Source organism: Lentinus tigrinus (assembly GCF_003813185.1).
Source record: "Lentinus tigrinus ALCF2SS1-7 unplaced genomic scaffold L226scaffold_6, whole genome shotgun sequence".
NCBI lineage: Eukaryota > Fungi > Basidiomycota > Agaricomycetes > Polyporales > Polyporaceae > Lentinus > Lentinus tigrinus.
In genome coordinates this window covers 1,360,855-1,376,680 of record NW_027137915.1, presented here as the reverse complement: position 1 = coordinate 1,376,680, position 15,826 = coordinate 1,360,855, and the positions used below count along the sequence as shown (strand labels likewise).

The 15,826-nt window shown below is 58.9% G+C and overlaps 4 protein-coding genes across 4 annotated transcripts; 3 read left to right on the top strand and 1 right to left on the bottom strand.

The window, feature by feature from the left end:
* Positions 1-15: 15 nt before the first annotated feature.
* On the top strand, positions 16-1,594 carry L226DRAFT_521381 (Aldo/keto reductase; the record flags this gene model as incomplete). Its single annotated transcript, XM_067678699.1, has 7 exons — positions 16-309; positions 454-561; positions 617-694; positions 785-989; positions 1,052-1,159; positions 1,224-1,399; positions 1,469-1,594. 7 exons carry the CDS (start codon positions 16-18, stop codon positions 1,592-1,594), a joined length of 1,095 nt encoding a protein of 364 aa, XP_067538449.1.
* Positions 1,595-3,019: 1,425 nt separating this feature from the next.
* Positions 3,020-5,719, bottom strand: L226DRAFT_334855 (dihydroxy-acid and 6-phosphogluconate dehydratase). Its single transcript, XM_067674029.1, has 11 exons — positions 5,362-5,719; positions 5,294-5,308; positions 5,145-5,240; positions 4,926-5,083; positions 4,665-4,867; positions 4,417-4,611; positions 4,177-4,366; positions 3,938-4,115; positions 3,688-3,881; positions 3,535-3,628; positions 3,020-3,445 (listed from the first exon to the last, which is right to left on the bottom strand). Exons 1-11 carry the CDS (start codon positions 5,592-5,594, stop codon positions 3,193-3,195), a joined length of 1,809 nt encoding a protein of 602 aa, XP_067538448.1. The 5' UTR covers positions 5,595-5,719; the 3' UTR covers positions 3,020-3,192.
* A 1,288-nt stretch (positions 5,720-7,007) lies between these two features.
* Positions 7,008-9,073, top strand: L226DRAFT_521379 (uncharacterized protein; the record flags this gene model as incomplete). Its single annotated transcript, XM_067678698.1, has 3 exons — positions 7,008-7,785; positions 7,843-8,304; positions 8,352-9,073. The coding sequence occupies 3 exons, from the start codon at positions 7,008-7,010 to the stop codon at positions 9,071-9,073; spliced, it is 1,962 nt and encodes a 653-aa protein (XP_067538447.1).
* Positions 9,074-12,071: 2,998 nt separating this feature from the next.
* L226DRAFT_458954 (uncharacterized protein) lies at positions 12,072-15,584 on the top strand (the record flags this gene model as incomplete). Its single annotated transcript, XM_067675483.1, has 7 exons — positions 12,072-12,425; positions 12,487-12,524; positions 13,338-14,049; positions 14,112-14,394; positions 14,512-14,565; positions 14,623-15,189; positions 15,259-15,584. The coding sequence occupies 7 exons, from the start codon at positions 12,072-12,074 to the stop codon at positions 15,582-15,584; spliced, it is 2,334 nt and encodes a 777-aa protein (XP_067538446.1).
* Between the last annotated feature and the right edge of the window lie 242 nt (positions 15,585-15,826).

The window sequence follows — 15,826 nt, the reverse complement described above, 5'->3', positions numbered from 1 at the left end:
CTTCATCCTTGACCCATGGATGCCATCCCGCGCCCGCCTGCCCCGAAGACTAAGCTGGGCCATTATCGTCAGCTATGTCCCCTAGCTGGGATACACGTCTCCCCAATCGCACTCGGAGGGATGAGCATCGGTGACAAGTGGGCCTCGCTCGGTATGGGCGCCATGAACAAGGAGTCCAGCTTCAAGCTCCTCGATGCAAACTATGACGCGGGCGGTAACTTCATTGACACTGCGAACAACTATCAGGAAGGATCCTCGGAGGATTTTATCGGCGAGTGGATGGAGCGACGCGGGAATCGTGACCAGATGGTCAATCGCCACCAAGGCACGTGTCTTGTTTCCTGTAGTCCGCGAACCCTATTGCTGGAGAATTGCGCTGACATGATCACGGCCTATATAGTACACGCTATATAGTACACGACATTGTGAAACATGATGGATACGAACATTCAGCAGAAGGCACACTATGTAGGGAACAACATCAAATCTATGCATATCTCTGTGGAGACTTCGCTCAAGAGATTGCGCACGTCATACATCGACATCCTCTACGTTCACTGGGTATGCCCCTCTTCATCTTGTTGGAATAATACCTGATGCTGACGGCTGTTGCTAGTGGGACTGGACCTGCAAGGTAGAGGAGGTCATGAACGGGCTCCACAGCCTCGTTGCTTCCGGCAAGGTACTATACCTAGTGAGTGTGCTTGACGGCTCTCGCTGTTAATGCGATAATCATGAATCGGCGTAGGGTATCTCAGATGCCCCCGCTTGAGTCGTCTCCAAGGCCAACATGTATGCTCGCACGACAGGGAAGACGCCCTTCGTCATCTACGAAGGCGCATGGAGCGTCCTCCAGCGTGACATTGAGCGCGACATCATCCCGATGGTCAAGGACGAAGGCATGGCCGTTACCCCATGGAACGTGCTCGCTGCTGGGAAGGTTCGCACTGATGCGGAAGAGGAGGAGCGTCGCAAGACAGGCGAGAAGGGTGCGCTAGCATCTCTGCGTTATAGTGCGCTGTACTGATTCGACCGTGGTGTTCGTGGGTAGGTCGGTCTTTCCTGCGCCATGAATGGCAACGTGGCGACAACGAGAAGAAAGTTGCCAAAGTCCTTGAAGAAATAGCTGCGGACGTTGGTGCATGCACTATTCAAGCTGGTACGTCCAAACCGTCGTATACCGCCTAGAGCTCTATCACTGACCCTATGTCGCTTGAACGCAGTCGCCATCGCGTATGTGATGCAGAAGGTTCCTTACGTCTTTCCAATAATCAGTGGACGCAAAGTCGAACATCTCTACGCGAACATTAAAGCCTTGGACATTTCGCTCACGGAGGAGCAGATCAAAAAGATCGAGGCCGCGGTCCCGTTTGTACCCAGATTTCCTTATAACGTCATCGTGAGTTTGTTGGTTCTCCTGCGCGTCATTGATATCGCTGACGACCTTGACCTCTAACCCATCCTGCAGGGCGACGGCTCTCAGTACAACCTGGGGTATACCCTCGCTGGGTACTTCGACAAGTGGCCCGCGTCCCAGCCGTTACGTCCGTCTCAGGGGCAGGAGCTCGTGATCAAGCCCCCCATGTATGATTGACGCAGCCGTTGAACGTTGCATTTTATTCTTTCTCATCAATCACTTACGTGACCTCAAACATTACTACTATACTAGTGAGTCTATTGGACGACGGACAATTGTCAGTGAAATACCTTTACATACAAGGAAGCAACCGGCGACTTCCTGTGGCTTCACTGATACTGGAGGAACGGCATTCGCGGTTCCTCGCAGCCACCGGTGCTCGCCATTACTTCCGCGGCTGGAAAGAAGCCTGGTCCACGGTTCATCTGACCTTCTTCGACACGCGGCGCTGGGAATGAATGCGGTTGATCAAGCTGCGGCTTGATCATTGTGGTTACGAGAAGAATGATTACTCCTACCGGAGCGCCACCGAAGCAAACTCAACGCTCCAGGAAGACCGTCTAGCTCATCGCCTTTTGATTTTCCAGCGTCCAACTTGTCAGCTGTGCCTGGCGGTCGGTGACTGTGAAGCCGTCCACTGCTTCCATACGGTTGCTCCGCAGCTTCATGTCCGCATTCCAGTATGGCCGGACGCGGAAGACTAGGAGCGCTCCGAGTAGATGTATTGCGGTCTGCTAGCTTCCTTGACGACTGCGAGTACAGGATGAGTTATTCTTGGGACGCGGTTCACACAGCCTGTGCTGAGATCCGTCCATCTGCCAGCACGAGCGTAGCTTTGGCTAGTGAAGATCGTTTCCGAGGGGACGCGTCTGTCATGCCATAAGGCAGCGCTAGGGTTCACGACGGTATATATGCCTGGGGGGCGACGAGCGAGAAGGGCAGTTCCAAGTTTCCAGAACCCTTCTCTACACTACCGCAACTCGCTCAGCTTCCCAACATGTTCTACGAACAAGAGGTACGCGACGACGCACCCGTACGCAACCACACAGGGCACTGACGTCCTTGGCTCTACAGACCGTTGTCGAGGAGCAGAACTTCGGCGGCCGCGAGGAGTTCGTCGAAGATACCACGACCGTAGAGGTCAGAGTCGGTTGCTCTTCAAGCGTCCTTGACTGCTAGTATTAAACCACTCGCCCACTTTTTGAAGGAAACCGAGCAGGTCAATTACGAGGTGACCAACTGCGGCGTCGTGGAGGAGGAAGTCGTGGAGGAGACAACGTACCAAGACACCGAGGTACAGCAAAGTCAAATGTCACGTCTAGAATGCCACTCACTCCCCCTTCACAAGGTCGTCGTGGACTACTGATCGGGTGATCTTTAGGCGGTAACCCAATATTTTCGTGTAAAAGTAAAGTTGTAGATTGCAACATACCATTTTCTTGTGTCACGTCCCGGGACGGAACCGGCAGGACCACCCCTTTCTAGAAATAGGCCAACTCGGTTCCACGGCTCTTGAGAGGAGAGGAACCGTGTGAGGGGAAAAATCCCGCGGATCACCATATCAGGCATGACAGTTCGGGACACAAACGCAATTTGTATTCCACCCCCTGAGCTTAAGCAAGCAATACTTCCAGATCGTGTAGCGCAGTTCCGCAGAACTAAGGTGTATGATAAGAGAGAGACGTCTAGGGGTGACATCGTGACGCGGGAGGGAGTGTACGTGAGGGGGGAGGAGGGTGCGGGTGGAAAGGTAGAGAGGGGCGTAGGCGGGCATTTTATGCGTCGGTGATGCACCCACGGCTGGCGTCCTCGACGAGCTTGACGTACTTGTACAGCGTGCCCTGTGAGACCTTGAGCGGGGGCGCCTTCCACGCAGCGCGGCGGCGCTCGAGCTCCTCAGGCGGCACATGGAGCTCGATCGAGTTCTTCACGGCGTCGACGGAGATAGTGTCGCCGTCCCGGACCAGAGCGATCGGGCCGCCGACCTGCGCCTCAGGCACGATGTGGCCAACGCAGAATCCGTGAGAACTGGGAATAGGGACAGCGTCAACGGCGGAAAACTTCGAGGGGAGCAAAGGACGGCAAAGGGGCTGACGGGGAATAGCGGGTAAACTTACCCTCCGCTGAAGCGTCCGTCCGTGAGACACGCGACGTCGTGGCCGAGGCCCGCACCCATGATCAAGCTGGTGGGCTTGAGCATCTCGGGCATGCCTATATGCGCATGATCAGATGGGCCGGTTCAATTGCCTGGCTCGTATGAGTGAACGCACCGGGGCCGCCCTTGGGACCGAGGTAGCGGAGAACAATGACAGTCTTCTCGCCCTTCTTGATTTGACCATTCTCTACCGCAGACACAAACTCGTCCTCCGAGTCGAACGTCCGAGCCTTGCCTGTGAAGCCAAGGCCCTCCTTGCCCGTGATTTTTGCGACAGCGCCGCCAGGCGCGAGGTTGCCCTTCAGGATACTGTGGGGAATTGTCGATCAGCTGCCTAATCAGTGTGACTATAACTTAATGCGCACCGGATGTGGCCAGTCTCCTTGATAGGCTTCTCCAGCGGGCGAATGACGTCTTGACTGGTGAAGTCTAGCTCGCCATACTTGTGCACCCACCGGTCGAGGTTCTCACCCAGCGTGCGGCCAGTGACAGTCATGTTGTTACCGTCAATGAGGTTCTTCTTCAGCAAGTAGTGAAGAATTTCTGCAACGTAGCATCGCAACGTCAGGGGATAGCACCAGGCCGAGCGCATGCGACAACGTACTGGGAATGCCGCCGATTCTGGCGACGTCCGTCATGACGTACTTCCCGCTGGGCTTGAGATCCGCGATGAACGGTATCCGGTCCGACACGGCTTGGAAGTCGTCCAGCGTGAGCTTGATACCAACGGAGTGGGCGATGGCAGGGAGGTGCAGCGCTGCGTTCGTGGAGCCACCGAGGATGATGGTCAATACCTGTCGTTCAGTCAGCCTCCGCCTCGACATGGTACAAAAGAAAGACCTACCATAGCGTTCTCAAACGCCGACCTCGTCATGATATCGCGGGGAAGGATGTTCTTCTCCAGGAGGTTCCACATCGCAGCACCGACAGACTCGCACTCCTTCACCTTCTCGACAGACTCCGCAGGGAACGAGGATGATCCAGTCAAGGTCATGCCCAGCGCCTCCGCGGCGCTAGCCATGGTGTTCGCGGTGTACATCTACCATGCTCATCTCAGTCACTCAGCACACTATACGACGCGCATACACTCACTCCACCGCAAGCACCAGGTCCCGGGCACGCATTCCGGATGACGTTATATCGTTCCCGCTCAGCAGCTTCTGTCTTTCCGTCCTGGAGGTACTTGCCGTATGCCTGGAATGCAGAGACAATGTCCAACTGAGGAGCGCCTTCACACGAACCGGCACGGATCGTGCCGCCGTACACCATGAGTCCGGGTCTGTTCAGGCGACCCACTGCGTTTCAAGCACATATGAGCAGTGCAGGGGAAGCGCATATATGGAAGCCACGCACAAGCCATCAACACGCCAGGCATGTTCTTGTCGCAGCCGGGGACGACTACCATTCCGTCGAGCCAATGTCCGCCCGCAGCAGTCTCGACCTGGTCTGCAATCAGGTCCCGAGACTGGAGGGAGTAGCACATGGCGTGGGTGCCATTGCTAATCCCGTCACTGCGCGAGACGCGTTGGCCGCTCGAGTCGCCTCCTCCCACAGTGTGAAGCTCGTACGCACCTGACGCCCACGGTACCAAACTGGTACCCGATGATTCCCGCGTCGACGAGCGACTTTTTGATGTGCTGGCCCACTCCGAGCAGGTGCTTGTTACATCTGGAGGCGGAATGACTCTAGGCACAGCACGAGGCGACGGTGCGCGGACTTACGGGTTGCCCTCGTACCTGAACAGAGTTTAGCTTGCCACCGAGGACAAAAGAACGCATGTCCCACTCACCAAACACTTGCCACGCCGACCATCGCCTTATCAAAATCTGCCTCGGTCTCAACGCCATCCGTGTCGTAGAGCATTGCCTGGCTCGCGCCTTGGCTCTTGGGCTTCGTGACCATGCGGCTGTACCTGTTCATGACCGGCTTGTCGGCCCATGCTTGCGCAGAAGAGGAGAGCAGCCTGCGGGGGCTGCGTTTGAGGAGGGCGCGTGCGGGGAGAGAGGACTGCCAGGAATGCATGGCTGCGCCGGAGCAGGCTTAACTGAGCCAGACACTGTTTCTGAGTAGCAACGAAGCAACCAGAGAACTGTCCCTGCGCCGCGTCGAAAACGCCCGAGTCATCATTGGCTGTGACACCCCAGCACGTGGCCTGTGACTTCTTCCCGTTTATGGTATAAGCACATGCGTGCACTGCATCGGCCCACAGAGAGATCTTCCCCGACCGCCGGGATCTCGGTGGCCAGCCAGAAAGGAGACCGGGAACGGCAACATGCGGCCCCTTCCGCCCTCCTGTCTCCTTCTGCACCATCTCTATGCATTGTGCAGCCGTACATGCTCACTTGTGCGCATCTCCAAAGCACGGCAGACACCCTGCGGGCTTGTCGGCGTACGCCCAAGCTCGCGTGCGGGAAGGCAAATCCGCAACTCAATCAGGTATCTAATCAGCGCGCTTCACGATTTGAATCGAGATAGCAGTTGTAGCAAACGTGTTGATGACCCTAAAAGTTTAGGACCCGACCTCCTTGATCGAGCCTATCAGAAAGCTCGCCTGGTGACGGACCATGTGCTGGGGCCGGTTTCTACCCAAAGTGCGCCACCATCTCGAGCAAAAAATTGTCCAGCCCAGCTGGGCGGTGACGTCGCACACCTCGCTGCCGTCGACCCATCTCGCCTGCGGCGCGTCGCCCCGAATGTTACCAGGTACGGGGGGCAACATGCACTAATCAGGCGATGGCGAAGGGGCAAGTATATTGCCAGTCACACCGATCATGTTTCCGATGGACGTTGTGACGCGTGACTCGTTCTACGATGCGCCATCTAAACGGGCAGCCAGATCATCGCTGTGGTGAATTGCCACCCCGACAAATCAGCGTCCCACCCAGCGCGGTGGCGGCCACGCCTGGTGGGCCTGCCCTGAGACGTGGAATGACATGCTGCCGATGTGTTTCAGCCGTTAGCTAGAATTCGGAGCCCAAGTGAGCGGGACGAGGGTGGCGGGGAATGGCAACGCGGAGTACTCGCCTGAGTTTCGGGTGTCGGAGTATGGCTGACATCGATCGTTTCTTGACCGCCTCTCCGTACACAAGCGCTTGTGGACGCTGCTGCTATGCCCATCGGTTCTCTCCCGGCGCGTCCTGCGTGGGCTGACCATTTGCCCCCGCCACTGTTTTCTGTAGCGGAAGCAAACCCTGTCGGCACGACCCTTTCAGCGGCATAGAGGCGGTCACGCCGCTAGCACGGCGGTCCAGCTCGCGCCCCTCTTTTTGTTTGCCAATCTCATTCGACCTTGGAGATCGCTTTGTGTCCGCGATCCACTCCTGTCGCATATGGGCTCCTTATTCCCTACCGTCATCTCCTCTGCTGCTGCTCTGTGCGAGTTCTGGCGCCGTCACCACTAGCCGCGGGCAGCTACTGACAAGGATCTCCCCCGGCATGGACCGTCAAGGGCGCGGACGCCCGCCACACCGACAGAGCTCGCTTCCGAGTAGCCTCCACCGCTTTATGGTTCCCGGCCCTTCGCAACCTCGAAGAAGCACGACGCAAGAGGGAGATGGCAGGACGTCGCCAGAGGGCGGAGAGGAGCCTTTGAGGCTCGCGCCCTCTCCTCCGGCGCATCCGATCCCATCAGCCCCGCTCATCCCGCACCAGCAGCTCCCGACGACGATCCTGACGCAGGCAGTCTTTGAAGAGACGACAGAGATTGGCGAGAGCGCGGGGCGACAGAGCATCTCTCCTGCGCCGGGCACGGTCAGTCGCGATCCGGGTTTCGCTGCACGGCCTGCTCTCACTATTCCCCTCCCGCCGCCGTCCCGAGGGATCCTCCGATCTGACCCTGCGTACTTTGCGTCAATGCCCACATATCCAGCGACTTACTCTATACCACCTCCTGGGCCGCCGCTGCCTCCCATCTCGTGGACGCCGCCGCGCGCTCCAGGGGAGTCTTCTCTGGCTCCGCCACTAGCCACCCCGGATAGGAGAGACCCTGTCCCGCCGCCGCAGTTTTTTTCGCAACCCCCACCGCGTCCAGCGAGCTACTCGCCGAGCTCTCCTGTCGCCGGGCCCTCGCGTCCTCGGGATGAACCACCGCGGCGTCGAAGACGGGGCAAGGGACCTGAATCGCAGCCCCCGGTGCCGCCGCAGGAGGCTGGCTTTTCGTCTGGAGCGACACCCGAGCCCCGAGTCCGGCGCGGATCGGGCGATACCCCGCATGGTGAGCTTCCTGCTTGGATCTGAGAAGAGTGAGACGTAAACGCGAGCCGAACAGCAGAATTGGGCAGCACCTCAGGCTCCCGGGCGCCATCGTCAGGGGTCCCCGTTGAAGGATCGGACGCGATCCAGCGGGGTGCCCGCCCTGTGCCGCCTCAGGCTCAGGGCGCACGCGGGAGTCCCGCTTCCTCTTTGACCGACAACTTCCCCGTCGCGGTGGGCTCGACCGCCTACCACGTCTCCACCCTCTCCCCCCTCCGCGCGACGGTCCTGTCGCCCGTCAACGAGCCGGGACCCTCAGCACCCGATGCATCCCCAGCTGCCGCGGCCGAGCCCGCGACGGCGACTCAACCACAGGAACCGGCTGCGCAGCCCGAGCCTGCACCCGCTGCCGTCGCGCCGGGCAAACGGACACGACGGACGCGTGGAGAGAAGGACAAGTCGAGCGGGAGCTCAGAAAGCTCGGAGCACGCACATGCGCCCAAGTCGAAGAAGACACCGATAGCCTGTCATTTCTGCCGAGGTGAGTGAGCCTCTCCTGCGTGCGACTGACTGCATGGAGATGGACAGGTCCCGGTCGTGCGATCTGGACCCATCCGCCCGTGCCGTCAGTCCTGGTCTCTAGTTCCGAGCTGACATCTTCCTCCGGGACGGTAGCCCGAAAGCTGCGGTGCGATGGCCAGAAGCCTTCGTGTGCGAACTGCACGAAGCGCAGCCACCCGTGCACATACGAGCAGCAGCCCAAGCGTCGCGGGCCCGGCAAGACACCAAGGGGGAGCTCACGAAAGCGCGGACGGCAGGCGGGGACAGGAGCGGGTAGTGGTAGCGGAGCAGAAGCGGGGCGCTCGCCAGCAGCGGGGCGTGCCAGTGCCAGTGCCAGTGCCAGAGAAGCGACGGGGCGCGCGGAGGCTTCGTCTGCACACACGCCCGAGATCGCGGGTCCTGCAGAAGCTGCGCCAGCCCCGGGCCTGTCGCCTTCGCTCCCTCACACACAGCCGGCGTTTGAACCACAGCTCACAGGGCCAGTCCCCACCTACCCCGGGTTCGCTTACCGTCCGCCATCGCCCTCATCGTCATACCCCCCAGGCTGGGTCGACGCAATATCCTACAACACCTCGCGTCCCGGTCCGAGTCGCCAGTCTGAGAGCGTCCATTCAACCACGTCGTCCGCGCCGTCGGTGCCCGAGTCGGAGGAGAGCGCATACAACGACCACGAGCCGATCGACTACGAGGAGCTCGAGGAGTTCTACCGCCAGCCGCACCCAGGACAGGCTGAGGAGCCGCCGCCGTGAGGGCAGGAGTCGGTGCAGCGGGCGCACATGAGGTGAGTGCTCGTGGGTGGCGCCGAAGATGGCAACGTGGGATGACGCTAACCGCGGCTTCTGTCCCTGCTTCTCTGTCTGGACCAGGCCAAGACGCGTTCATTTCCCATGGCCTTCGCCGTTACCGGGTAACTCTGACAGTTGGACACGCGCCCACGCTTCCACGAACCCTGCACCACCTTCCCTTTCTCATCCGTATCTCCGTTGCGGACCGTGCTCCGAACCGTCACTATATCCCCCCTCCCAAGATCTATGTTAATTTCGATTTATCCTACAGATACTCTCCCCCAGACTAAGTGCCAGCTTATGCTCCTAGTGTACCCCCGGTATAGCTCTGCTACCGTAGACTCGTAGATCCTAATGCATCATAATGTTGTGGTCCCATGCGTCGGAAATTTGCCATGGTCCGTACTCAATCAAGCTTCCGGCATGACGAGAAACTCACTCGCGCGAGAATGGACGGGAGGGATTGACATCATGCGCCTTGCGTCCGATCAGTCACGGCTGCCTCCAAGGTTGTTCGAGACGAGTCCTCTCGTTTCCATCCCCCCTCAGGGCCTTAAGCTCACGCACTTTGCAAAGTCCATCCCACGCTCGCGTCAAAAGGGTCGTGCGCAGATCAAGGTAAGCTCCAAGAAATTAACGTTTGCGTCTGACGCACGATTGTATTGGTAGTGCCTCCGTCATGCCACCAGAAGACTACTCGTGTATGGCCAGGCTGGTGTGATATACTAGTTCTGGCATACATGCTGGTGACAGAAGTACCATACATTGATTTTCTCTCTCGAAGGAGGATGATAACCCTGATCCGCGACCAGAACTGAGAGTCGCCAGCTCAGGCTTCTGGGCAACCGACAGATGGAGTACAGTGAACACTGAACACGCGAAAATACAGAATACGCCCCATGTCCAAGGTATTTGTCCCATCTGTCATTATTACCTGCGCATATAATCAGCGTACCCACCGTCGATCGGGGCCAGGGGTACATCCGGAAGAATGTGCAAGCCAAGACCCTACATGGGTAAGACACGCACGCACCTCAAGACTGGTAGACGGTTCTCCCTGGGTCCCACCGCCGCACCTCCCGGGTCTGGACTGCAACGATGGATATTGGTATCTCAGAACTCATGAGAACGGCTCCCATAAGAGTTCGGATCCGTATCCGTTCTCTCCAGACACGACGAACGTGCTGTCGGATCGTCCTCGACCTTCATGTGAATACATGCACACGTTGGAATCAAGTCGAACACGCACGATACTCACCAAGTGCAGTTCTATGGCTAAGCGTCGGTTTCATATATTGCGACGCTGTGCCCCCGTCGCGGCTGCAGATTGCCTTATACGGTGACCGTGGCCCAGACATGGAGGACCACTGTAAACGTTAAGCCTGAGTTCCGTCCGCACGCGGAGGAGGTTCCGGCACCCACCTGAAGTGCGCATGCCAGGCTGGCTCCACCCGGAGAGCACTCGCATTCAATGGGCATCACTGGAGGCTAACGCAACCGTGTCCACGTTTCCCCGACCCGCCGTCTTATTGCCCACTTCTCTCCCACAGAGCTCCGCGACCCTGTGGACTCGGAGCACTGGTCGACGTTGCGCGTTACGTCCGTGAGTGCCGCCTGGTGCATGCACGACGTATCTCGGGAGACGAACATAAGTTGACATAGGCGGGGGAGGAGAAGAACCGTAGAGGCTGGCACTTGGGAGCCTAGGTCTCTTCGGCGATTGCACTTATCTGAGACCAGCAAGGTTTCTTGGACGTGTCCGTAAGGTTCCGCTATCTGTGTCGGACTCTCTATGAACATCCCGAATCAGTCGCCCGAAGGGAAGATTGGTCGGGGCCACTTTCCTTTGAGCCTAGAAGAACGTCTCGCGAGAACACGAACTCTAGAGAAGGTTACGTCCCGCTGAGCAGAGGCTCTACTACTGAAAAGCGATGAAATGTCCAACGGCCATGTGGGTGGGGATGATATTTTGATGAACGTTCTCCCCTGCTTTTTGAATTTGAGAGACATTGATCGGTGTGAAGGACATGCCTGTGTGTGCAGTGAATAGCTACCGGCGGCACGACCGGCGGTACGGGATCTTGAGGGAATCTCCTGGCTGGAGCCTCCGCAGAGCAAGGAACCTTCAGACGACGAGCGTCATAGGCCAACACGATCGCGCGCCCGTTTGGTCCGGGACCCTCTTCTTTTCTCGAGTTCGACCCCGTCGCATCCCACGCGGTGCGAGACTTTCGGAGCCCCGTTAGGCTTTGCTCGTCGAGAGACTACAGTCCTCTCGCCCGTCGAGGCAAGGCACTCCCCTCGCACCGTGTCGGTGCATCATGTCAACGGGCACGACGCGTAAGTACGGTGCACCCCAGTTCGTGATGTCCTCGCGGCGATGTTAAGCTATGAGAGGCTAGACCGGGACAGAACGTCGATGACTACATACCGCGGGCGCCACTGCGGTCGGATGCGTGCCGAGTGATGTTCTCGAGGAAGAGCTGGCAGATGTGGGCAGCGAGGGTGACTCTGTGTGCGCTGGTGGTCTGGCTGGTGCAGCTGGAGGCGACGGACTGAATGGTCGGTGTTCTGATCGCAATTGACCCGCGACGGAATAATGGAGTGAGACAGCGTTTGGTGGGTCGGAAGCGGGGCCGGTTGATAGGGCGGAAGGGGGACTCCGACGGGGATTGGCCAGAAGAAGGGGGCACTGGATTCGGTTCGGATCGCTGGGCCTGAGCGGGCGGCTATGTCGGCGCCGGCACTCGCTGATGGTTGTATGCGTTCGAGAACGCCCCCATCCCCGCACATCCGCACCGTATCCCCTCCGCCGTCCTTTCTCTCCTCCCTCATGGACCACATCGACCACCGTCATCGGCGCCCCGACGTCGACCATGACTGCAACCCCTACGACCGCCCCCACATCAACGGCAAGCACCCCCACCCCCGCTGTCCGAGCCGCCCACCCCGCCCCGACAGGATGCCAGCCGAGGACCCCTCCGGATACACACTCATGGTCGCTGGCCGCCGCACAGGCAAGACTTCCTTCCTCCGTCTCCTCCTCGACACCTGCAGTGTCTCCTCCACCGTGACGCGCGACCAGCTCGCGTCCGTCGCCAAGTTTGTCCAGGGCTGCAGTGGCCATACCGCGCATGTCCGGTCCGTGTCAATCGACATTGACCTGGCGCCTGACGAGGCCGACGAAGAGCACCCCCTCAACCTCACTCTCATCGACACACCTTCTCTGGACTTTGAGGACGACGCCGCCTACCAACGCGCGTTGCAGGACATCCTCCGACACGTCGAGGCACGGTTGGGAGAAAGTCTCGAGGATGTGAGTGAAGCTCCGCCATTAAGCGCCCATTTAAACCTGACCCCCCCGCGTCGCGTCCCAGGAACGCAAAGCACATACTGGCGACCACCTTGTACATCTGTACGTCCCCTTTCTCTTGCTCTTGCTCTTGGACTGCGCATCCGTTCTGCCCATTCCCCCTTTGCCCTCTCGTTTGCACGAGACGTGGCGGAGTTTGTCGCGCGTTACCCCGCGCGCACCGGAGTCGACGGAGGCCTCTGATCGCGTCGGCTAATATGGGCGTCTATTGAGTTCCGTGCTCCCCGTTCCACGCGAGGCTCGGGGGCCCTCCGAGACCGCTTGACAGCATGGGGGTGCGCCACTATCGGTTTTGTGCTGATTTCCGCCGTTCTGCCGTTGTGTTCTTCTTGCTCATCCGGGGCAGCATTGCGTTCTGCTGAGATACTTTGGCTGGACAAGGACACCCCCGGTCGAAGCCCGCCATACCACGTTGCTTCTCGGGTGGGGCATGAAGGCAGGGCGCATGTTGATCGAGTACCCCCAGCACCCCTGAAAGAAGCTGGGGTATGGCGGATTTCGTCCCGGAATGCCTAGGCGTGGCCAGCATGCTACTCCATGCTGTGTCGCGAGTGAATATGATAGCTCCGCACGCGGGAACGTGCACACAAACGTGCTCGGCGACTCTGCTGTCGCTGTCGCTGGAGCACTCCATACGCTCCAGCAGCGTTGTGGATGTCTCGCATAGCTATGCCGGCCTCGGCCAGTTAGTGTTTGATTTTGAGTTTGTCTGCGTATCGTCAGGTGAACTGCCTGTGTCAAAGTCTGTCTCATTGTATGAGGCATTTGTGCTGTGGTATCGTACCACGTCTATCTGTTCTTATGTTTTCGTCTGGCAAACCCTCTCGAATGTGTGCTGATTGCGCCGTCGTACAGATGCATATACTTCCTCGACCCCGACCACATAGTACCACCATTCGTACCTGCACCACCAGTGCCGCTTGTACCTCGTGCACGTACCAACAGTCTTTCCACCCACGAGCACGAGCCTGTCATTCTAGAGCCTCCAGTCTCCAGCAACCCCATGCTGTGTCGGCCCATCTTGCCCGCCTCCGACATATCAGCAATACGCCGGCTCTCGGCCCGCGTCAACGTCCTGCCTGTAGTAGCTCGAGCAGACACTCTTACTACTGAGCGTCTGACAGCTGTGAAGATGGCCATACGCCGCGATCTTGCAGAAGCAGGTATAGGTTTCGGCATCTTCGACCTCGACATTCCTCTCTACGCCCAGCTGGAGTCGAAGGTCCTCAAGACCAAGTCCGAGAACGGCTTCATGAAGCATCTCAACGGGTCCAACAACTCACCGCCCTCGACACCTATCACGCCGACGCTCCTGCGGCTGCCGTTCTCTCTCATATCACCTGATATTTATTCGCACAGCGACGGAGTGACCAGAGCTCCATTGTCTCGTCACGAGCTAGTACACCAATACACTCCTTCGAAACACGTCACCCCTAAAAGCCAATCGACACCGAAAGTGGTCCCCGGCAAGTTTGTGAGGAATTACCGCTGGGGATCGCTCGACGTCATGGACGCGAGCCATTGCGAGTTCCTCCACCTCCGTGGTGCCATCTTCCATCACATGGAGGTCAGACTACTCTCGACACTCGGCTAGGGTACAACGTGCTGACCACCTCAACCCGCCCGCAGACACTACAAAAGTACACGCGCGAGTACCTCTTTGAGAAGTTCAAAGCGGAGGTGCAGCCCGCGCCTCCTGTCGTCGTCCGCCCTCAACCCACAGCAGTGAACCGCCTTCCGCCGATGCGCGACTCCCGCCCTGTCCTCGCCATAGACACCGCACCACCACATGCCAACGGGAACGGCCACATGCAAATGCCGCGTTCAGCTGTTGTTAACGGCGAACCGCTGTCGGCGCAGGTTCTCTCTGCAGCTATGCAGGACCTCTCGCCAAAGGTGGCGATGTCAGCAAGTCAGTATCCCTCCTTCTGTGTGCTTGGATGGCTTGTTGTCCGGATTGTCTGTGTTGCGACCGTCGTTCGTGCATGACTCCTGGAGACGGGATGCTGACACCGTCTTTCCCCTGCAGGGTCTCAGCGTCAGCGAGCGAAGAAGATAACGGTTGCCTGCAACTTCTGCCGCTGTAAGTCCTGCCCTTATTGTCGCAAGTCGCCGCGCTCTCACACTGACCTGGGCGCAGCGCGGAAGCTCAAGTGCGATGGCGGCAGACCGGCATGCGGACAGTGCTTCAAACGTTCGAACCCGTGCGACTACACCGCGAGCAACAAGCGCCGCAACTCTGGCAAGCAGCGGAAACAATACGGCAGCGACAGCGAGGGTGACAGCATCGAGGATGGCACGGCCGACCTCGACCACCCGTCGCACTCCCCCGACCTGTCGTCGTCCGCTCCGCACTCCCGAAGAAGCTCGAACGTGAGCATGCTTCTCACGGACACGCTTCCACCCCTGAGCGCGGCTGTTGAGCCACGCGAGGAGGGCTCGGCCACTCTCCCCCCGATCGGGACTTCACAAGATTTCGGGGCGCCGCATGCCAATGGCTCTCGCAGGCAGTCCATGAACACGGAGTTGCCGCCGATTGCCACGCTATCTGCGCCTCCCGGACCGCAGGACGATGGTGTCTCGCTCGCGTCGTTCAAGGACGCGGAATCCGTCTCGCGCCGGCGTACGTCGTCAGCAGCGTCAGGATCGACCTCTAGTCGTGGCGGACGCAGTGGATCGAAGATTGTAGCATGCAACTTCTGCCGAGGTATGTCGCAGATCACATCCACAGCAGTGCTGAACAGAAGAGTGGCTGATCACCCATACTTGCTCGCAGCCCGGAAGACAAGGTGCGACGGCGCCCATCCCACGTGCAGCAGCTGTTCGCGTCGATCCCTGCGGTGCAACTACGTCAATGATCCGACAAAGGCACGGTCGAAGAGCAACAGCAGCGGCGCGACGCCGCCCGACGTCTCCGCATCGACGTCGTCGCGCTCGTCCCCGGTCGCCTCCGTGACGCTGAGCACGCCCAGCATCGGCGAGTCTGCCATTGTGCGGCCGCTCAGCGCACTCGACACAGACATGATGCAGCAACCAGCCAAGAAAATGCGCCTTGGGATGGAGTTGAGCGCGCCCAGCATCGCCGTGCTCAACGTCCAGTGACTCCCTGCAGCGCGAGAACACGCCCTCTCTCCCGAGGGCGCGGACAGACACAGTGTACACTCCTTCTCCTCTTCTCCATATCTTCAGACAAGGGACTGTGATCCGTTTAGCTCGATTGGTAGAAAACGCGCCCGCGTATGATCGTATTCCCCGTTCTTGTTTGATTCCCCGGTACGACATAGCATTCCCCCCACACAGTGACATATCCATATCTGAAGCTCCATCTCCCATCTCCGTCGCCT

Coding starts and splice junctions, on each gene's coding strand:
- L226DRAFT_334855 (XM_067674029.1), bottom strand. CDS start 5,594: ATGCATTCCTGGCAGTCCTCTCTCCCCGCACGCGCCCTCCTCAAACGC. Junction 4,612..4,664: donor GACCTGGTGCTTGCGGTGGA/GTGAGTGTATGC, acceptor TGAGCATGGTAG/ATGTACACCGCGAACACCAT. Junction 3,446..3,534: donor GACGGACGCTTCAGCGGAGG/GTAAGTTTACCC, acceptor CCCTATTCCCAG/TTCTCACGGATTCTGCGTTG.